At 35.6% G+C, this 24636-nt stretch overlaps 1 protein-coding gene across 4 annotated transcripts in view; it reads left to right on the top strand.

Annotated features, from left to right (window-relative positions):
* Positions 1-24636, top strand: part of LOC150098567 (trafficking protein particle complex subunit 12) — a 164878-nt gene that overhangs the window by 65191 nt on the left and 75051 nt on the right. For all 4 annotated transcript variants that reach the window (XM_090405061.1, XM_090405062.1, XM_090405063.1 and 1 more), the window contains 4 exons: positions 3808-4132; positions 6125-6528; positions 16234-16347; positions 21953-22066. In XM_090405061.1, the coding sequence (XP_090261187.1) occupies positions 3808-4132; positions 6125-6528; positions 16234-16347; positions 21953-22066 (957 nt within the window). The remainder of the gene's footprint in view (positions 1-3807; positions 4133-6124; positions 6529-16233; positions 16348-21952; positions 22067-24636) is intronic.

Below are 24636 nucleotides of genomic sequence, written 5' to 3' on the forward strand. Positions count from 1 at the left end.
TGCAATGAGTCATCCGGTATTGTACTACGTACTAGGTTTTAAAACTATGTGGGATTTAATATCCCCTAAATTTAAGTAATGTTTTCATTGCCGAAATGAAGCTTATTAGCTCTTTATACTTAATTAACTTAATGGTTGCACCTGTTTGGAGAACTCGTTCGCAGAGTATATAAGTTCTTTTCACTATACACTTTGGTATTAGGTCTAGCTACTCACTGATGAAGCCTCAAAAAAGGCTGAAACTGGTCTGGGTAGTGACCTCCCTCCATAATGTAATAACAGCATACATTTCCTAGGAAATGTGTTTTTACATTATGGAAAATACCTAAGAATAGCGATCTGAACTTTCCCCACCTTTGCAACGAGTCGTCCGGTATTGTACTACGTACTAGGGTCACTTGCATTAGCTCACGATAAGTATTCGCCGATACTTTATAGTTTACTATATTCGGCAAGAAACTTTCTAATTCCAATCTTTGAATTTCTTATTCAGTTTTAAAACTATGTGGGATTTAATACCCCCAAATTTAAGTAATTATTATTATTATTATTATTTAGGCCTCCAAGGAGTCAAAAGACTCTCGTGGGAGGTCCTTCCTAGGAAACAAGTCTATCAAGACTCATCGAGGGGAGGCCCCCCCCCTAAGAAACACAGTCTATCATACCACTCCTTAAACTCATTGACTGTTCTCGCTCTCACTACTCTATCAGGCAATGCATTCCACGGTTCAACCACCCTCTATGCAAAAAACCACTCCTCATCCTCTTGCTCACAGTTTCCTTTCGTAACTTCCAGGGATGGGCTCCTTGTCATCACTCCTTCCCACTGTTCAACCAAGTGAAAGAACTCCCCAGTGTCAACCCTGTAACCACCTCTCAACAGTTTAAAAGTCTCAATCATATCATCTCTCCTTCTTCTATCCACCAAACTCTGCAGTCCACATTCTCTCAGACGATCCTCATAACAAAACATTGTACACCTGAAGCTGTCTTTGTTATCCACCTTTGTACCCTTTCCACAGTTAATTTATCCTCTTCAAATCCTGGAGACCAAATCTGAGAACAATAGTCTAAGTGTGGTCTGATACAATGGAATAATAACTCTTTTATCTCTGCAGGTCAGCGTCCTTCTCATTATTGCAGCAATTCTCTGTGTTACCTTCACCACCTTTGCAATATGTCCCTTGAATTTCAGGTTTCTATCAATCATCAATCCCAGATCTCTTGTCTCCTCTACTTCCTCCAGTATATCTCCTCCAATAGAGTATGCAGCATCCCATCGATGTGTCCCAAACCTGCATTAAACTGACACCCCCATTCATTTGTCCATCTGTCTAGCTTATTCAAATCCTCTTGCATGACTACCACATCTGCAATATTACTAATAACCCTTCCCAGCTTCACATCATCTGCAAACAACTGAATTTCCCCTGCAATCCACTGACAATATCATTGATATAAAGGTTAAACAATATAGGTCTCAGTATTGAGCCCTTTGGGACCCCACTTGTAACCCTCTGCCTCCTTGAAACTGCCCCACCATACACCATACCAACTTGACATCCAAACCCATGTGCTGCAACTGAAATATCAGCTTATCATGTGGCACCCTGTCAAATGCCTTCGCTAAATCCAAGAAAATTGCACTATATGTCTTTCCTTCATCTACTGCTCTTGTAACTTTATTATAAAAGACTAGCATATTACTAAAACAAGAGCACCCCTCACAAATCCATGTTGACTCTCACAGGTAACATTATCCTCATCTGCCCAATGTTGTATACGGTCCCTAACTAATTTCTCCAAGATCTTAACAACTACTGATGACACACAAACTGGCCTATAATTAGACACTTCCAGTCTGCTACCACCCTTATGCAATGGCACTATCTTACCTTCCTTCCATTCCCTGGGCACCTCGAACCTGCCCTCTCCCACTAGTAATTAAGATTTACTCCTCCAGGATGAAATACACCAATAAAGTGTTCATTGAACAATTCCGTGATGCCCTCTGCATCAGTCACTCTATTCCCATTTTTATCCCACAATGTCATTCTTCCACAATCATTTCTCCTCCGTCTGGCCACAGCTAAAAAAAATTCCCTAGGATTTTCTTTGGATCTTAGGGCCAATCTCTTCTCATATTCCAGTTTTGCCTTCCTTCTAACCTTTCCTCATCCATTCTATTTAAGTGGCCATACCACCTTAGTTCTGCTGACACATTCTTGAATGCTAATAAGTCAAGTTCATTTCTAATTATCTTCATTTTTAATCTGATTCTGCCATTGAGGCCATCGGTTCACTCCACTAATTTTTCTCAGAAACCTCATACCTGTGGTCTAGTCTTTGATCAAGTGCTTTAACTGCTTTGAAAACTCTCTTGTATACTCCTAATTTAGCATATTGGCAAATTTCCCTCTTGTTCCCTATAAATTTATTCAGCTAGCTATGCACGATATCAACATTGGTTATTCTGTTGTCAATTTTCAGTCACTAGTCACTCTCCTGGCCTATGTTGTGTCCTCTTCTTCACTTGTGGAATTCAGCTTACATTTTGATGTCTGCACACAATTGAAGTTCTACTGCATATGGTTAATTTATATAACTGTATTTGCATTTCATGCTGCTTTATAGAGTTCTAATAAAATTCTAATCAGGGAATATGTGCTGAGAAGCATCATAGAGCATGAAAATAGCAAAAGGATTGCTTCTATAATATATAATGTGATGTTTAACCATTAGTTAAAAATAGTCAATTACTATCAATGTAATTGTTTTCTTGTCTGAGTTATGCCTTTTTGGATCGAATTCCTGACTTTCTTGATGTCTAACATAATTGCTGCAGGCTTGTGAAATTATTTTTTATTATTTATAATATTGTGATGATTATCATGATGATGATAATCAACATCCTCATTATCCTGGAATATCTCTCTAAATCCTGACCAATTGTGGAAACCCTACACTAGCAATTATTCAGCCAGTACCTGCATACCTCTCTTTAAACTCGTTTACTGATACTGCACTTACAAATTTTCCCAGCAACCCATTCTATGCATACACTAATCTCAATTAAAAAAAAAAAAAAAGTTTAGTCCTCTCTTTCTAACCACATTGTCACTCAGCTTTCGGTGATCACTTGTTCTTTCTGCTCCTGCTATGTATTAAAAAAATTCTATATTGATCCTGTAAAACTCTCTTGTGATGACTTATATATTTCCATCCTTTATTTCTTTTCTTTTTAGCCTTTTGGCTAAATTTTATACTCTATAAGTATTCAATCTGTACTCATAGTGAATATTCTAGACATCACCATATTAATCATCATCCTCTGAATCCTTTCCACCACTTGTCATTCCACAAAATGGAGGTGACTATAGCTAAGCATTAGATGTGGTTGCATCAGTCTTATGAAGAGGGACAGTGACATCTTTATTTCTACTTGTCTGTGTCTTTCAACATTTGAGTGATCCTTTGTGCTATTTCCCTCAGTTTTGCAGTATGTCTTTTGATTTTCTACTCCTTTCCCATCACCTCAAATTCCATCTTGTGCTTTGCAACATTGAACTTCGCAACCATCACTTCTTACCTACAATATTAGTATGTTCAAATTCTCCTGCATGATTTGTACATCACTTTTATTTATGTCCTACCAAGTTTAGCATTAGTTTAACCAAGACAGCTCAGAGGTTTGTAATTTTGCAAGCCCTTTTCTTTATTAAAAACTGAGGAATCACTGTGTTTGAAAATGTAAGCTAAAATAATTAAACCACGCTAAATGTATTTTTATTATTTTGCTTGTTTCAGGTTAGTGCATATGAAGAAGAAGAAGAAGATGAAGTGAAATATACATTTAATAGATATTTTAGTGTGCCTGCTGACCCTTCTCATATAGCTTCTGATCCTAATGGGAAAAGTATCTTTGATTCCCTTTCAGTGGGTAGTTCCATGATGAAGAGTACATTAGATATATCTATGGATCAGAGTAGTATAAGTAATTTTAGTTCATCTATGGTACAGATAACAGATAGCGCGTCAAGTCAAGAGAAAGCAACTGCTGATGAATTAAATGTTGAAATAGATAAATTAAATCTAGAAAGAAGTGAAAAAGACACAGAAGGACATCTAAAAGGTAGATTAAATATATTATAGTTTTGCTTTGGAAATTTTTTGTTATAATGCACATGTGTATATTCATATTAATGGATATAATTATCATTGGCTGTTGATATTTTTTCTCTGAAAATTGGTTAAACATGTAAAAAACTCTACCAGAAAGTGGTTTTGAAAAATAAAATACTTCTGCCATTTACTTTTGATAGCTTTATATGTTATACCCTGATAAGCTTAGAATGTCATGATTCTACTTATCATTGTATAACAGAGTATAAACTATATACAATGCTTACTGAAAATACTTATCTGGATAATAGTAATGTGTACTTTAAATACCAAGTGTATTAACAAGAAAAAGAAAGTAAGAAATTGTAAAATAGTTATTGATAGAGTATTAATGAAAGTGTTCAATGCGTTTTCTGTGAATAACTTGTGAAAGGAATTATTGCCTAGTAGTGTTATGCTTACACTTAATCTTATCCTTTCGTAATTGAAGGATTTAGCTTACTCAAATTCATTGTTGTGATTTAGTATGAACCTTAACTTAGAGTGAGTTTTGTTCTATTGAGTATTTGAATTTTCTTAACTGTAAATGTTTTATGCTTTTCCAATAAACATGTTTTGTACCTTATACCTGAGTTTATGCCTGATTATGAATTCAAACCACCACTTATGAAATAGAACCTTTTGGCGGGAAGGAATTGGATATTATTGCTTAAGTGAGATTCAGGTCACGACTGCTAACTGAATCTGCACTGTGCTAGCGTAAGATTAATAATTGTGTGTATCCCCTTAGAATTTAGAATTATTTCCCTGAACAAGAGTCTCTTCTGTTATAGGATATTGGCTGGCACAGCATAAAAATAAATTTTGCCAACATCCGAAAAGGAAATAGTAGTGAATTAATATTTTAAAGGCACAACAGTAGATTAGAAAACGAGCTATTTAGAGGTAGAACAAGGTATAATATAGAGAAAAGTAATGACATAAAATTATGTTTGAGGTGGTACACAAAAATCCTTTATTAAAAATTTTGGATGCTGTCCAGAAGAGTGCTGCTTGGCTAATTGGAGATTTCTCTTTCACAACCTCACTTCATCTGTACCACATGGGCAGTCTATTTCTACCTTATGTTTTTTACAGATACAGTACTTCCATGGATGTTGTTCCACTGAACTAGTGTTTATCATTCCTTCACTTCCACTAATCCTGTTCTAACGTAAGAAGTGGCCCAACATCTGCAAACCATTGAACTTTGCTTTTCCTCTTCTGTGTTCATTCTTCCTTCATCTTGTTCTTTGGAACAGCCTTCCTTATGAAATTTAGGAGTGGTATAAAAAGGCAGAATAACGGCATAAGACGGGAGTTTGTCTAGAAGCTTTTATGTGAAACTTGAAATGCATGTTATTAGCTGCTTGATTTTTTGCATATCTTTTTGTGTTCAGGCAGGTGATATAAGATTCCATGTGAATTAATTGTAGCAAAATTTGTACCAGTGATCATAGTAAAGAGATTCCATTAGTATTAGTACAGAAACTACTTTTTTAAGCTGCAAGAATAAATCAAAGAAAAAATATTACTGGAATAGTAACATTTTTTAAATAAGTTAAAAGGTATCACAACTTCTGGAGCACTTTATAGCATTTCAATTAATCAAAATTCTTTTTAATTTTCAGTCAACTTTCACTATAGGCAACTCTTAGAGACCAAAAGAATAGTTTATTATGAAGTTTATTATTATTATGAATAGTTTATTATTATGAAGTTTGCTGTAGTGACTTCTTTTAGAAAGTATTGATGCTATGGTCAACTTTTCAGTATTTTATTATAATGAGTGTGCATTTGATAACAGTAATGATTGTAATTATGTGCAGTATGAATTGTAAATAATGCAACTTTTTTTCATTGCATTTAAAAAAAAAAAAAGTATATTTTCATACTAAATGGTCATCATGAACTCATGATCTTATAATCTATTTCCTAGTCAATCTGTATTTTGTAATTTCAGATGAATCAAGCAAAGAGGTCCTTGTGACAGAAGAGCAACCAAGTGTATGCCACTTCTTTATAGAAGATAAAGGAGGAGGTGACAAAGAAGGTAAAGCATTCTTTGATGCATTAGCAGGTCTTGCACCAAATAATGCAGAATATGGAACCCCATCTCGTCATCCTTCGGCACATGAGACGACAGTCTCCAATGAAACAATTCCTACAAATGTATCTCATTCTTCATCTGAAACATCTTTCTTTAAATCATTAAGCTCTAATGAGTTGTGCCAGAGATATGAAGCTTGGATTCCTTCTGAGAAGACCCGTGAAGTTCTGGTTTCAATAGTCACTTCACAACCTGGATTTTATTTTCCAAATAAAGACCAGCTGACAATGCCAGGTGTTATAATTGAAGAAGATATGGTGAGCTTAACTTCCACCATGGTTAATTTAGTTGGAAGTTCTATTGAAAACCACTCATTTTATTATCTGCAATTTTAATGTTTTTGTTGCATAATTTATTGATCTTATTGCTCAATAGTTTTTATTTTGTTTTCTTTTTTTTTTTTTTTTTTTTTATGGCAGTCTATTTTCAAACCATTTCAGAAATTAAACTACTACTGGGATCATTTCTATTTTTTTTTTTTTTTTAATGAACAAAAAAAAATTATAAGTGGAGTTGAGAAGTATACATGAAAAAACAAGGAAGTATCATTACTGAAAGTATTTTGTTATATGGTGGTGAAGGATGGTCATTAACACAATGTCAGGCTATGTGTAGTAGAAATGGATGGCCTAAGAAGGAGTTGTAATATCTCTAAGATCCAGTGAATTTGGAATGAAATCATCAGAGAAGAAATGCACCATCTAGATTCTGTGGTAAAAGGAAAGACTTCACGGTGGTGTGGTCACGTCAGAAGGATGCCAGATATAAGATGGCCACAAAAAATTATTTGATTGGTCTCCTCCAGTAAAAGAATGTGGGAAGCCTCAAGAAACTTGGCAGTAAGGGAAAAGAATTTGAATGACAACCTGTGAATGGACAGGAAGGCTTGGCACCAGTGAATAAAAGATGTCCTAGCTGCTGACAAGTGGAGAAGCCTGTAAAAAAGTAAGTAAATTATAAGTCACAATGCTTAAGATTTAGGAGATCCCAGACTCTGGGCAGCATTTCTGAAACACCTGTTGAGTTCTTTTATGTGTTTTGGGAGAATCTATAGACCACAGCTAAATTTTTCATTTCTAATTATGCACTGAGCAAATAAATATAAAAGAACAATCATTCAGATGCTACTGATAGGCCACGTGCAGTCTGTAAGTTTGACTCCATTGTCAAACTCACAGACTGTATTCACTCTTACATAGTGCATCCAATTTGTGAATCATAGCTGAATTCACTCTATTTGGGGAATCATGTTTGGATTTAGAATCATGAGTCAACAGTTGTCTGCTACATTCTCACCTTGATGCCTCTGTGGTGATTGATAGCCATGGACTCAGCTTTTGGTGATGGTACATAAATTAGCAACATAGCTTGGCAAAATAAAATTCTAAAATTACCATTTACAGCATATTAATGCATACAAGCTATACAAGCATGTAACTAAGGTTTACTCTAACCTTAGTCACATGGCATATTATTCAAGCTTGCACACTGAATGCAGCTAATGCTCTGGAGATGATTTAAAAGTTAATGTGGAAAACACCATTCACATCACTACCTGTTAGTCAAATTATGGACACTGATTTATATATACTTAATGATATTAAACAAAAAATATTTATAAGTAAACTCAGTGATTAACATAGGTAAATAAATAAAAAAAATTTTCTAATGCAAAATATGTAATATACAGGGTGTTCGGGATAAATTTGACATATTTATAATTAATTATATTTTTCCGTAAGTTACATGTATTAACACACACTTCTCTTCATTTAAAAGTTTGGACCCTTCTTCATTCATATACAAGATGTCAGAAAGGATGGATAGCTGGAACCCACCTGAATCATGGAAGAGAATAACTTGTATCATGATGATTCGTGCCCGCCATCAAAATAAGGATATTACGACTGCTGCCCAATGCTCCCTGAATACAGTAAAAACAATCAGGCATGAACTAGAGACTTGCAATGGTGACTACGAGGATGTAGCAAGAAGAAAGATCCCTAGCAGACGATCTGATTGCGTTCGTACAGCAGAATTCCTCGCAAATCTGCAGGAACAGGTGTTGAAGAACCCTGGCATTGGAATTCGGGCTTTGTTCGTGGAGTTGCTAACTGTAGTCAAGCCCTGGATAACAAGGGTAGCCAATGGTAGGCCGTATGTATGGCAGCAGGATTCGGCCCCTTGCCACACCTCTGGGAAAAGTCAAAAATGGTTGTCTGAAAATTTCTACGACTTCACCAGTCCAAATGTTTGGCCTCCAAACTCCCCAGACCTTAACCCCATGGATTATTTTGTATGGGGCGCAGTTGAAAAAGACACCAATCGCACTTCCAGTAATACAAAAGCCCAGTTAATGGATAAAATTAAAACAGTTTTTGCGGCCCTTCCCAGGGAGACTGTAGCATCAGCTTGTTCGAGGTTCCGAAGCAGAATTGAAGCTGTGATCGATGCTAATGGTGGTTATTTTGAGTAAATCTTGTTGATAGTATTGTAATTAACTCTGCCTGTAATGTTTTTTTGTCAATTCATTAAATTTAATAGATACAAAGAAGATTTTCTTTTTCCTTACGAAACTGTCAAATTTATCCCAAACACCCTGTATATGTATATATGCGCACACACACCACCAATTTTTAGTTCCAGATAAAATTATGAAACTCAAAATTATTATGACCACCCTACAAGATCACTGAACTGCCACAGATGACATTGCTTATGCGCATGCTAATTATTTACATCTGTGCTTGATAGTGATGTCTTGATTTTTAGTAATTCGTAGCTTTTTTTTTTTTTTTCACTCTAGCCAGGCTTCTAAGCAAGGGCCAGTTCACAGTGGTAGCAGCAGTGATGTCAAGAACAAGCACAAGTTCATAATCACTTACACTGCATCATTTATACTAATGTATTTCATTTGATTACTTAATTCACATTAAAAGTACATTTAATATTTAAGTTTCTAGCAGTCCATAGGATTTTATAGACATCTGAGAAATACACTTAATGGGCAATAAGTGTACTGGTGAATTATTATTACATGACCTCTGTTGGGCCAGTAAAACAGCTAATCTGGCAAGGCTCTGGAACCAAGGGTGCCGGAAAATTGGTAGTGTACCTATATATACAAAATTAGCCATATGTATGATGTGGAAAATTTGCACTTGGAAGCACATGATTTACACACATATATATACACACACAAATTTTGTCTAAGATTTCTTTTTGCTTTCTAATCATATGTAACATAAGATCTGTGAACTGTAAGTATCGGGGCGAATATTCCAGGTGTGCACTGCTCATCCACTGAATAGCAATATTACCGATATTATATTTTTGCATTTATTCCCATTAAAGATTTCCCTAATTGTTTCCAGACCATGTGATTCCTAAAAGTAAACGCAGTAGACACAACAGAGGACACTTTCGAAGCGTGAACATTGCATCACATTTGCATTAATAGCTGGGTGTGCATTCAAAATACATACACCTTTGAGCCCTTTGAAAATGTGCAGATGGCACATCGGGTCAAATTCTTAGCATTCTAGTAGTTTTAAACCGCTCAGAAGGTGAGGCTGAGGTGAACTCTGAGACAATAGCACCTAGATGCTGTGGTTGGTTATTGTGTCAACCAATCCAATTGAATGTTGTCATTTGTCATTAGTTGCTGTTTTTGTTTTATGAGTTTCATCTGTTTTGCGAGTGTGAACTGACATGGTAGAAAAGTTTTTATATATAATAATAGTCAAGTATTCAAGTTATTTTTGATAAATTTATCACTTTTTTTTGTGTTCATAATTACAATGGGAAACAGTATTGTAGACGAAGGAGGTAAGCTTTGTCCTCCTCTACTGAATTTTACACCTTTGAGTAATTCAAATATACCAATTAAATATTGTATTCTCCGTCATTATTGTTTTTGAATATACAGTATCTTAAAACAAACACATTCTCTCCCACTCTGTGCAGATTTGGTTACAATTAATCGATAAATTAAAATATTCAAAGTTATTCTACAATTAATTGCATTGCATTGCACCAATTAAGATGAGCACTGATGTGCTATACACTCTTAAAACTTTCATACATCAATAAAAATGCAGTCATGTGGTCAAACAGACGTGGATTTTGTAGTGCGGGCTGCATAAGCAACAACAGCACTTCCAACCGAAATGGGCATGCGATGCCATTGGTAATTACACAGCAGAATGAAATTGATTGAATGAATGCAAAGAAATGAACACTTTTGAATTTTATTCCTTGACCATTGCAGTAATTACTGCTACTTAGTTGATAAATCTCAATAACGAAATTGAGTGGCTCAATTGAATTTGAAGTGAATCAAATGAAATCAAATCATTTTGAACTCAGTTTCATTCTTTTGAAAGAAAAGAAGGTTTCTCAATGCCACTTTGACATAATTGCTATAAGTTTCTTTATTTTTGTTTTGTAAAAACCAGTCCTTTGCAAGAAATAATTGTTCTTTTTTATAAAGAGGATTTCACAATTGGTTTGATAATCATTGCTGTATAATAACAAGATAGGCCTGTTTCTCTATCTAATCCATACTCGTCATCATCAAATTCCTCACATGTATCCTCAAGGAGTGTACAGGATATGATAGCACTACTTGAAAAATTTACATCATTACTAACTTTCTATCTACAATTTTCCTTCAAATTAGTCTGTTACTCCAACATTATCAGATCTTATATTTCTATCGTCTAAGGCACTTTGTACCGTATCAATCCACCTACATCTTGGTCTTCCTCTGGGTCATTTTGCTGCCAACCTGGCAGAGAACACTTGTTTTGCTAATCTTTCTTCGCCCATTCTGTTTAAGTGACCATACCACCTGAGATTAGCTCTGCTAATGCATTCCTGGATGCTGACAATGTCAAGTTCTTTCCTAATATCCTCATTTTTAATATGATATTGCCATTGATACCATCTATTCACGTCTCTAATCTTTCTCAGGACTCTCATATCTGCGATCTCTAGTCTTTGGTCAATGTTTTACTTCTGACCCAGCTCTCAGATCCATAAGTTAAAATTGGTTTGAACACTGTCTTGTATACAGCTAATTTAGTGTTCCGACTAATTTCTCTCTTATTCCATATGAATTTATTCAATTAACTTCCTACCATACCAGCTTTGTTGATTCTGTTGTCTATTTCCATATTTAATTTAATATCTTCACTAAAAATCGTGTCTAAGTAGCTGAAATGTTTTACTTGTTCCACAGGTTCCCTGTTCACAACACAGTTGACAATTCTACCTATTTTCATTGTCTTTGTCTTTTTAATACTGACCTTCATACCATATCTATTACAACAGTTATTCAATTTAGTCAGGGAATCTTGCAAACTAGTTGCGGATTTATTCAGAAGTATTACATCATCCGCATAAAGCAAAGAGCTGACATTAACATCTCCAATTTTGATATCATGTTTAATACCACTTTCCTTCATAATGTGATCCATATAGATAACGAATAACAGAGGGGATAATGTACATCCTTTCTCACACCAGATTTAACATTAAACCATTTTCCTGTACATCCTTCAATTCTAACTGCCGACTTACAACTCAAATAAAGACTAAGTATTGCTTGATATAATGCACCATTGATACCATATAATTGTAGCGTATTGAATAGCTTCTCTCTTGGCACCTTGTCATATGCTTTTTCCAGATCCACAAAACTTAAGTTCAGATCTTTGTTATATTCCCATGACTTTTCAACTATTTGTCGTAAAGTGAAGATCTGATCCTGACAGCCTCTATTTAGCCTGAATCCAGCTTGGAAGAAAATTCCACAATTCTTCTCAACGGTTTCTCAAGTATACTTGCATAGATCTTGCCAGGAACACTCAGTAGGGAAATACCTCTGTAATTCTCACATTCAGTTTTATGTCCCTTTTTATATATGGGCACTATTAGAGCTTTACTCCAATCATCAGAAATTCGTCCCACTGTCCAGGCTTTCCGAACTATGCAGTGCAGCCACTGTAAGAGTTTTGTACCACCATACTTAAGCATTTCTGGTCGAATATCATCTACTCCTACTGCCTTTCCACATTTCAAGCCTTTCGCTTTTTCTACTTCAAGTATGGATATGAATTTCTGACTGTATACCTGTTTTTTACCGCTGTGCTATCACTGCTTGTTTCATTTAGCAATTTTTCGAAGTAATTTCTCCATACTTCAAGGATATCTTTTTCTCCTCTTTTCATGTCACCTTTATCATCACTAACTCCTTTTATAGCGCTCTTTCCTCCATTTCTAAGCTTCTTCAACAACCTCCAGAATATCTTACCACCTTGTTGATATTTATTTTCTATCTACTTACCCATTACTTTTGTTTAGCTAGCTTTACATAATGTTTCGCTTTCTTACATTTGTCTCTGTATTCTCTAAGAGCAAAAGCTGACTTATTGGCCACGTACTTTTGATATGATGTCTTCTTTTCCTTCACTGCCTCTTTAACTTCCTGTGTCCACCATGGAGTCCCGATTTTTCTATCCTTGCAGACAACCTCACCACATGCCTCTCTGGCTGAATCAATCACGGTTTTCTTCAAAGCTTGCCATTGAATCTCCAAGGTTTGTTTCCTGTTCTCAAACTCTTTCATTTTTTCTTCAATAATCTTTGTGTATTTTAGTCTATAGTTCACATCTGAGAATTGCTCAACTTTTATTTGCTTTAATACTTTCTTACATGCTATTCTTTTCAATATGAAATTCAATTTTATCCTGCTCAAGACTAAATAGTGATCGTTTCCAATTTCAAAACCTCTGTATGCTCTGGTGTCCTGCACCAGGGAGAAAACATTACTATCAACAATAACATTGTCAATGAGACTTTTCTTATTCCTTGCCTCTTCTCTCCATGTGAATTTGTGCACATTTTTATGCTGGAACATGGTGTTAGTAATAACCAGTCCATGTCCTGCGCAGAAATCCAACAGGTATTTGCCATTATTATTAGCTTTGCTCTTTTCTCCAAATTTTCCCAAAATATTTTTGTATGTCTGACAATCATTTCCTACTCTGCTATTCAGATCTCCAGCAAGGACCAACTTTTCCTTTTTCATTGTGTCAGTTGCTTTTTCTAAAGCATCAAAAAATTCCTCCACTTCTACCTTAGAAGAACCTTCTGTGGGACCATAGGCACAAATTAGTCTCATTGTCCAATTCCCCATTCTGATATTTCCCCACATCAGTCTACTTAAGACTGCCTGCCATTGAAGAAGATTAGCCTCGTATTTTGTGTTGAGTACTATGGCTCCTTCTTCTTTTCCTTGATTGTCATTTCCTGAATATAATATTTTATATTTATTGGTCTCACCAGTTGTTGTCTTTTTTGTTTCAGTCACCCCTATTATGTCGATCTGGTACTTACCTAATTCCTCAGCTAGCTTCATTTCTTTGCCATTCAGGCTTCTTATGTTGATAGTACCGATCTTTAACTATGGTGATGTTGAGTTGGGGGTGTGTTTTCAGATTTGTTTCAGTAACTGACTGTTCGCTGTTCACCCTGGTTTCCTGGCGAAAACAAAGTGGGCCTTGTGTAACCGGGCGACGCCCTAGCCGGCATGAAATTTTATCATGTTGTACCATCATTTTTTATTTTGGTTTAACCAATAAGAATATAATTTGGTCGGCGAAATCCCAAATTTCCTGCCCATCCTCGTTCTTTCAGTATCCAGGTAGATACCCAACAGGGTGCACCATGAGAAGGTGAGGATTGGACATTAGGTGAGTAGGTGAGAAGCCCTGGTCGGCTCTCCGCATTCCTTTAAAGGCTATGTGGAGGTCTCTTCTCAGTTATACAGCTTTGACCCTAAGCACCCCTCAGCGTGGAAATACCTCTAATTCTCACATTCAGTTTGATTTCTCTTTTTATATATATATGGGTACTATGAGAACTCTACTCCAATCATCTGGAATTCATCCCTCTGTCCAGGCCCTCTGAACGATGCACTGCAGCCTTGTAACACTTTTATACCACCATAAAAGGTCACATTTCTGGTCGAATATCATCTACTCTTGCTGCCTTTTTAGATTTGAAGCCTTTGATGGCTTTTTCTACTTCAAGTATGGATATGTATTCCTGACTGTATGCTTGTTGAGTATTTTTTACCACTATGCTATCACTGCTTGTTTCATTTAGCAATTTTTTGAAGTAATTACTCCATACTTCAAGGATATCTTTTTATTCCATTTTCATGTCACCTTTATCATCTTTAACTCCTTTTACAGCACTCCTTCCACCATTTCTAAGCTTCTTCAACAACTTACAGAATATCTTACCACTTCTACATATTTATTTTCTATGTTCTTGCAAAAGTCTCCCATGACTTTTGTTTAGCTAGTTTTACACAATGTTTTGCTTTCTTACATTTGTCTCTGTATTCTCTAAAAGCACAAGCTGACTTATTTGCCAGGAACTTTTGATATGCTTTCTTCTTTTCCTTCACTGCCTCTTTAACTTCCTATGTCTACCATGGAGTTCTGATTTTTCTATTCTTGCAGACAACCTCACCACATGCCTCTCTGGCTGAATCAGTCAGTGTTTTGTTCAAGGCTTGCCACTGAATCTCCAAGGTTTGGTTCCTGTTCTCAAACCCTTTCATTTTTTCTTCAATAATCTTTGTGTATTTTAGTCTATAGTTCACATCTGAGAATTGCTCAACTTTTATTCGCTTTAAAACTTTCTTACATGTTATTGTTTTCAATATGAAATTAAATTTTATCCTGCTCAAGACTAAATAGTGAACACTTCCAATTTCAAATCCTCTGTACACTCTGGTGTCCTGCACGGGAGAAAACATCACTATCAATAATAACATAGTCAATGATACTTTTCTTATTCCTTGCCTCTTCTCTCCATGTGAACTTGTTCACATTTGTATGTTGGAATATGGTGTTAGTAATAACCAGTTCATGTCTCCTGAGCAGAAATCCAACAGGTATTTGCCATTATTATTAGCTTTGCTGTTTTCTCCAAATTTTCCCAATATATTTTTGTATGTCTGACAATCATTTCCTACTCTGCTATTTAGATCCCTAAAAAGGACCAACTTTTCCTTTTTCATTGTGTCAGTTGGTTTTTTCTAAACCATCAAAAAATTCCCCCACTTCTACCTTAGTGAAACCTTCTGTGGGACCATAGGCACAAATAAATCTCATTGTCCAATTTCCCATTCTGATATTTGCCCACATCACTCTACTTGAGACTGCCTGCCATTCAAGAAGATTAGCCTCGTATTTTGTGTTGAATGCTATGGCTATTTCTTCTTTTCCTTGATTGCTGCTTGGATATAACATTTTGTATTTATTGCTCAGAAAGATCTCACCAGTTTTTGTGTTTTTTTTTGTTTCAGTCACCCCTATTATGTCAATCTGGTACTTATCTAATTTTTCAGCTAGCTCCATTTTTTGCCATTCAGGATTCTTATGTTGATAGTACCAATCTTTAATTCTGGTGATGTTGAGTTGGGGTGTGCTTTCAGATGTGTTCCAGTAGCTGACTTTTCACTATTTGCCCTGGTTCCCTGGCGAAAACAACGGGGGCCTTGTTTAACCGGGCTACACCCCAGCCGGCATGAAATTTTGTCATGCTGTACCATCATTTTATATATTGGTTTAAGCCAATAAGAATACAATTTGGTCGGCTAAATCCCAAATTGCTAGCCCATCCTCGTTCGTTCAGTATCCAGGTAGATACCCAACAGGGTACACCACGAGAAGGTGAGGATTGGACATTAGTTGAGAAGCCCTGGTCGGTTCTCCGCATTCCTTTAAAGGCTATATGGAGGTCTCCTCTCAGTTATACAGCTTTGACCCTTACGCACCCCCTAATCCATACTAAGTTGCTGAATTGCTATTTTGTATTTTTCTGGTTTCTTTATTGATTAATTTTATTTTAAAAATTGTTTCATGTTTATTTCCATGTTATAGGTTGATCCATTAAAAGTGCTTTTAAGTGAAGTATGTCCTGAAGAGGTTCAGCATAGAAATACACATACTGTTGACAGCGTTACTCAAGATGAAGAAGGACTACGAGAGCTTATTGTAAGAAAATTAACTTTTAACTGCTTTTAAAAATGCAGAAAAACATGCAGTTTACATTTTGAAATTTCAGTTTTTTAATGTGTGTGTGTGTGCACAAGTTCCCACATATAGTTCACACAATTCTAAGGCCACTGAAATTTAAAGTAAGTTACATTAATAAATAAAAAATATTTACCTGTAATTTTGAACTAAAAAATTGTTTCTGCATTTTTAATGGAGTCTTATTTAATTTCTTTAATTCTTTCCTTTTTTCTAAAAGAATGAAATTGAATGTGACTATCATTCAGTTTCATTTGATTCACTTCAAATTCAATTGAACTACTTGGTTTCATTACATAGGCAAAGTGGATTCTAGATCCAACATTATTTCAGAGCCGAATATTTGTAGAAATTATGAAAGTTTTGCAAGTTGACTTGAGAGCTTATGAGAATATGATCTTTAGCATCACCAAGTTGTCTTAGCTTGCACTACTTAAAGCCACGAGCACTGCCCAGGTGTCCATATATTCGCCTTTTATTAGTGAAGTTGATAAAGGCTTCATTAGATTAACAGCTGTTTCGAACTGGTTAGTTTTCTTCAGAAACCTTAAGAATCAAAAAAATGCATTCAGTACTAAAGAAACTGAAATGTAAGAGAAATGTATTTTTCATAAGTTTCTCCAGTATTTCAATTTCCTTAGCACTGAAAGAGAGATTTTTCCCTCTTAAGGTTTCTGCCTGGTCTCTGAAGAGAACCAACTAGTTCAAAACAGCCGCAATGAAACCTTTATCAAATGCACTAATAAAAGCCAAATATATGGATGCTTGGGTAGCACTCATGGCGTTTAAATAGTGCAAGCTAAGGCAACTCAGGGATGCCAAGGATGCTGTAAAGTCAGCTTATGAAACTTTCATAGTTTCTACAAATGTTTGGCTTTGAAATAATGTTTCAAAGCTTCATTATTTCAAAGTTTCTCCAGTATATAATTTATTATATACTGGAGAAACTTTGTATAATTTTTAAATATAAAAAAAAAAATAAAACCTATATAATTTTTGCAGCATTATTTCAAAGAAATCCCAGATATCAGAAACATTATTTCAAAGAAATAATGTTTCTGATATCTGGGATAACTTGGAAGGCCGAACCTCAAATTTTCAATTGATTCGAGACAGAGCTGGTAAAAGTATTCTTAAAATGTACTTCAGGTACCCTGTTTTCATAACAATATGAGGTGCTCTATTTCTCATCTCTCAGCCTGAGCGCTTTCAGTACTAGGTATTAGTTTTTTTAAAAGTACTTCTGAAAATACAAAGTATTTGAGTATTTTTTATTCCAACTATGATGTTAGTAAAATTCTCAGTGCCTATATAATTTTTGCAGCACCGTCTTAATCAAATTTTTGATATGTTCCCTTGGGAGGTGTGACAGGATATTATTATAGTACCACATGAACAGTTTATATCATTCTAACTTTCTGTTAACAATTTGCTTCCAAATTAATCTGTTATTTTCCAGGACTCCAATATTGTTAGACCTTATGTTTCAGTCTTCTAAAGCACTTCCTAATGTATCAATCTACTTAGATCTTAGTCTTCCTGTTGATATTTTTATTGCTATATTGGCAACAAATACCTTTCTTGCTAACCTTTCCTCTCTTATTCTGTTTAAGTGACCATACTACCTGAGATTAGCTCTACTCACACATTCCAGAATGCCAGCAATGCCAAGTTCCTTTCTAATATCCTTATGTTTTGTATATAGCTAGTTTAGTGGTTTGACTAATTACTCTCTTATTCCATAAGTTTATTCAGTTGACTTCCTACCATACCATCTTTGCTAATTCTGTTGTCTGTTTCCATATTTAATTTGTCATCTTCACTAAATATTGTGCCTAAATAACTGAAATGTTTGACTTGTTCTGTAGGTTCTCCATTCAGGATGTAGTTGATGGTTTGATGTTTCTGCCTATTTTCATTCTTTGTCTTTTTATTGGATTTTAATTCCAAGTGTATTAGAACAGTTCTTCAATTTAGTTATGGAATCCTATGGACTTGTACTGGATTTATTTAACATTATAACATCATTTCATAAAGTGAATATCTGCAATTTTGATAACAGCCATAATAACACTTTCCTTCAATGAATAACAGTGGAGATCATGTACACCCTTGTTTCACACCAAAGTAGTATCTTCCTGTATCTCCACTGCATCCTTACAATTCAAATATAGATTGTGTATTGCTTAATATAATGTCCCATTTACACTATAGAATAATAGCATTTATTATTATTAAGAGGGATCTCCAGGGTTTCAGGGACTCATCGAGGGAGGCTGCATGCTACACACACACACACACACACACACACACACACACACACACACACACCAGCTGTCATACTTATTCTTGAAATCATTCATACTACTTGCACACACATCTGCTGGCAATCCATTCCAATCGTGCACCACTATGAATGAAAAATTTAGATCCTTCCCCCTTTCTTAACAGCATTCATTCTCAAGCTTCCAAGGATTCCTCTCTTTCTTTCCTCACCCTCCATAAAATGAAAAATTCCATCCACTGAAATCCTGTATGACGCTTTCAGAAGTTTCATTCATATTACCCTCTTTCTCCTGTTTGCTGGTGCCTGCATTCTACAAATTCTCAATCTATCTTCATAATCAGTATTTCACAATCTTGTCATCATTTTTAATACTCTTCTTTGCACTCTCTCTGCTGTGTCAGAATCACCATGGAAATAAGATCAGACCTACTCACAATAGTCCAAGTGAGGTTTTATCAAGACTTTACATAGAGGGAAAATGACTTATCTTTACATGTCAAGATTCGTTTTAGCATTTAAATTTGTAACACTTCTTTTTCTTGACATCTTGTCATATGCCTTTTTTTTTTTTTCAGATCTACAACTGAAAAATACAGATCCTTATTATATTCCCACGATTTCTCAACTATTTGTCTTAAAGTGAAAATCTGATTCCAATAACTTCTGTTTTCCTGAACCTAGCGTGTTGTCCAAGTTTCCCTTCCACAATTTATCTTAGCCTTTTCTCAAGTATGTTTATATAAATCTTGACTGGAACACTCAGTAGAGAAATTCCTCTGTAATTCTCACATTCAATTTATTTCCCTTTTTGTAGATGGCTACTATGAGAGCTCTGCTCCAATCATATGGCATTTGATCAGGCCATCTGAATTAAGATGGTTAGCTATCGTAAAACTTTTAATCCTCCACGTGTGAGCATTGTGTATTATGAGGAGGAAGTTCTGCATGATTTAGTACTGGGCCATTATTGTTCACTCTTTATATTAATAATATTGTGAATGGATTGTGGAGTATGATGTTATTTGCAGATTATGTGAAGCCTGATAGAAGTGATGCTGATGTAGTGGCTTTTCAGGAGGATTTGAGTAGGCTGAACAAGTGAGCAAATGAGAAAGGATTCCAGTTTGATGTGACTACATACAGTTGAAATCTCATTATATAATGTAGATTTTTTTTTGCTATAGTGCATTTCTTTTATCATACCTTGCACCTATGAGACTTTAGTTGGAACTATTCATTAGTTTGTTATAGTAGTGTTCAAAGTTTCAGGGACATACTGCAAAAGTGGTGAAGAGTATCCAGTGAATTACTGCCGTGGTTGTCTTGTGTATAGTCTGGCTACTGCATGCAGATCTGGTCAGCTGGAGTTCAAGGAGATAAGGAAACTTTAGAAAGAGTTCAAAGGCACATAAGAGATAACATTAGGGTTTTGAAATGTATCTGCAATTTGGTAGATTGGAAGAGGAGGAATGATTTGAGACATATAAGCTTCCTAGTATCTATTTGGTACTAATCAAAGATAATGGAGAGGTTTTCCAAGAGAAAGGGAATTGGGTCATCTCTGGAAGTTGTACAAGGTAGATTTTATTTTTGCATGGATCATGGTGACCTGGGGAATAATGTATATGTCATGCATCACAAGCATCTTATGGTTCATACTATATGAACTGTAAAATGCTTGTGTTATTTCAGGATCAATAATACTTTATTTCTTTTATATATTATATAGGTGTTCCATGCACTACTGATTCATAGCAGGAGAGCCAATCAAATTAGAATCATCAACCCCAGTTCTATGTTCTCAATTCTAACTGCCTACTTCAATCTCCAGCCAATAAATCACATTATCCTTCTTCTTACTGATTGCTTGTTGATATTGAGGAAGTTAATTTAATAGGAGCCTGTGTAACTCAGTGGATGTGGCATTTGCATACCACGGCACTTGGCCGCACGAAGGAAGACTTGGTTTCGAGTCTAGTCGACGACTAGAGGAAATTTTTCTAAGCCTTTTTTCGACCAGTTCCCGGGTTAATCGATCTCTGGCATGGGCAAGCGGGTTTTTCTTCCTGGAAACTCTGGTTTTTCGTCCCGTAAACTCAAGAAAATTGACCGTAGAACCCACATTATTTCAGACATTAAATATATTGTGTTAGGGTTAGGAACCACAAGATGGCGGCACATTTGAGCTGTCTCTCTTCACTGTGTACCACTTAATTAGTGATAGCCCTGTGCCAGCTATCTCTGATTGGGTACCAGTGGAGATTGAACTGCCCACTCAGTCTCCAAAAGTTAGATGGGGCTAAATGGCCTCGCCTACTCCCGTATACGGGAATAAAAAGACATTAGCTGAGGAATATATATATATATATTCATTTTTCTAAATTAACTGACTTAAAACCCGAGAATTATAACACAATGACATTTATTTGAAAAAACGCAACATGTTTCGTCAAGAATGACTTCATCAGGCGATAAGAAGATAGAAAGACACTGAAATTAACATTGACACACTCTAAAGCTATACAATTATAAAGCCATAATATTCGACTGTAAATTACAGTTATTATGAGCTTGAACTACAGTCCGAGTTAAAGTTCTATTGTTGTACACCTGTGCATGTGTGGAATCACGCGATCTCCAGTATCTAATAGTAGAGTTGAAAGAGTCAGGCAAATTATAGCTAAGATTGTTTTTCATGTGAAAAGGGTCCAAGGTGATTTCCTTTGACTCGACAATGCGGCGCTCTACCTCATCATGGCAGATGTGTAGGTTTGAAGTCGATGTCCAATTTATTTCATGTTGGTGGCTTTCGTTGTTCATGTTTATTGAAAACAGGACATGGCTTGACAGAGCAGTTGCTCTGGTTCTTTTATAAGCAATGTCGCGCTGGTGCTCTTCGAGACGAAGTAAGATAGATTTCTCTGTCTGCCCATAGTAAAGCTTTCCGCATTCACAAGTTACCTTGTATACACCTGGGAATTGTAGAAGGTTGTGAGGTTGTTTATAGTTGTTGAAGCTTGATCTTATTTTTGGCATAGTCTAGAAGCACGTTTTTATGTTAAACTTCTTTAGAATTCTACTCAGCTTCTTGGATGGTGTGCCGATATATGGCAAGACGATATGACCTTTGGAGTCGTCCTGTGTATCTACGTTGCTACGTTGACGGTGGGATAATTGGTTGTTAATATTTTTTAGAGAGTAGCCATTGTTTATAAATATATATATATATATATATATATATATATATCTTTATTTATTTATTTATATTTTTTATTATAGACTGCTGGATGTTATCATGCAGCCATAAATTTAACAACTAGATTGTTGACGGCTTGTGGACAAGGACCCGGACAAGCTGGACATCCTTCTAAAAATACTTCATATTCATTACAGGTAGTATTTTATTTTTTCTCTACAGTTTTAATAAGTTTACAGCTTATGGTCTTATTAAACAGATAATTTTTGTTCCTGATTTTAATATTTATCATAAAGTAACATATTAATGTTTATTTGAGTAAAATAAGATTTCTTTTTTAATCTAGCCTTATCGTTTTGACTGCTTGAAATTTGTCTAGTTACTTTATGCAGCACAGGTTCATTTATCTACGATCAGGATTGGGCTTGTAATGTTATAGGGATGTGGTTTATTTGACATAGTTTTAGAAAAGTTAACATGCAGAAAGTATGAAATTGTACTTTATATTGATGTTAAGTCAACTTCTTCCTGTCTACAAGTAGGTTAGTCACAAGATACTTCAGGTGTAAACTTTGCCTACAGTTGAGTAAGGAATAAAAACAAGAATATAATTTCTTGTTGAGTATAATTTACTTTTGCTCTTGAGATAGAAGACAATACTTTTTCAAGCCACTTCAGATTTCCAGTAAGCAAGCCAGTGGTCTTACATAAGTCAATAAAAAGCATGTATCACCTGGCAACACAACTTTGGTTGCTCAGATTTTTTAATGAATATCAAGTGAATTGAAGATGTTTGGAGAAAATTCACAATATATAAGGATAATGATGCTGTATAATTATATCATTATGCAGTATCAGGTTTCTTTTTTAAATATTAACCCAACACATGAGAGGTCTCAAGGCCTATAACACAACAGTGCCATGTGTGAGCAGTTGATCAGAGAGAAAAAAGGAATTTGGTAATATGTTTTGTGAATAGTTGGAGATTGTGTGCTTCGGTAAAAATAGTATGGGAAAGACTGTTCCAGAGGTGAAGGAATGTAGGAAGACAATGCGACGTTGATTCAGTAAGACTGAACAGCATATGGATGTTGACTAGCAGCTACCCATATTCATAAATGAAAAGGAAGTGGGAAAATAGTGGCAGCTGGTTCAGTGGAGCAGCAGTGGAAATAACCATAGAAAAGATATAACACAGAAACAGTGTGTCTATTGGAAAAGCAATTGGAGGGAGTTGGTGTGATATGGTTCATCTATTAAGTGAATATCTCCCTTCTTGATACAACCTAGCATTCTGATGAATGTTTATAAAGCACGATTTCCAGATGTGAGAGCATAATCCTAAGGTTGGGTAGATATGGAATTTATGAAGTGTTAGAAGTTGAGAATGCCAAGCTTTTTGAAAGGCTGAAGAGGCTATGGATGTGATGGATCTATTTCAGGATTGACTAGATATGAAAGTCGGCCCAAGATGAGAAAATCTTGTTTGGTGAGTGGAGTGCTGTCAAAAAAAAAAACGAAAAAAGAAAAGAAGAGTGAGGAGTAGTATTTCATCTGGGAAATGTGGCAGGATTGTGTTTTGGTAGCATTAACATTTACTAAATGATATATTCACCACACTTGAATAACTAGATCGGTGTTTAAGGCATTGGCCATAGAAGATCTTGAAGCTTGAGTTATTAGAGTACTACTACTACTGCAACATGATTTTGTGAATAACAAAGAGGAATGGAATGTACTTGTCAATCAAACCTATAAATAAGATTGGATGTCAGTGAGTGATGATCTTTAATGTATAGAAGAAGCGTAGTGAAAGCACAGAGCTTTGGGGTACTCTGGCATTGATGAAAAAATAGATGAGAGGGAACCAGCCACCATCATATGTGATGAATGACCACAGAAGAAGCTGGTAATCCACTCAAGAACGATAGGAGGGAAACCATAAGATGATAGCTTGGAAAGAAGACTGCAATTCCAGAGTCAGTCACATTCCTTGGAAATATCAAGACCAACAACAAGGCTCCATAATCTTTTAAAGTTGGGTGAGATTAGCAAGATCTGCTGTTGAATGAGAATTGCATATTGATACTGTTGAATGAGAATATTGATGATCAGTATGGATCTGTGAGTGCAATGCACCTTGATTTACAAAATGATTGCACCTTGTTCTCTCCTTTACTATCATGTGCGGAAAAAGTCTTTGGTGACAATTCTATAAAATCCACTTTTAATAACTTATATGCTCCTTTCTAATTTTCGAAGCCCAGAGATTTTCATATTCTCATCGGGAGTGTACCTGCCACAGTCTTGGTGACTTGCTTCTGAATCATTCCTACAGAATCTATTCGACTAGATCTGTGTGCAATAGTCTGGATGTGGCCTTATTAAACCCTTATAAAGGGTAATAATAACCTTCTTACCCCTGCTTGTCAGTGTGTTCTTCAACAACCATATAATCTGATGTGCTGTTTTGGCAATCTTTGCAATATGCCCTATAAACTTCAACTTCCTGTCCCATAATCATCATCATCTTCTCCTCTTCAAGGATTAGGCATTTACCTCTTCAAGCTTCATTGTTTTTTCCATCTTGTCACTGGTCTTCCCCCCCCCCCCCTCTCTCTCTCTTTCCTTTTGGTCTGTATCTATTTCTTTTGGTAGCCAATATCTTTCTATCCTAGATGGATCCATTTCTCTGAATATTGCGATCAACAATGCAAAATCTCCAATTGACAACATTTCTCCTGGTGAAAGACTAGCCATTAAAAAA

Source organism: Typopeltis vanoorti, chromosome 15 (assembly GCF_054136105.1).
Source record: "Typopeltis vanoorti isolate ZY-2024b chromosome 15, IOZ_Tvanoo_1.0, whole genome shotgun sequence".
NCBI lineage: Eukaryota > Metazoa > Arthropoda > Arachnida > Uropygi > Thelyphonidae > Typopeltis > Typopeltis vanoorti.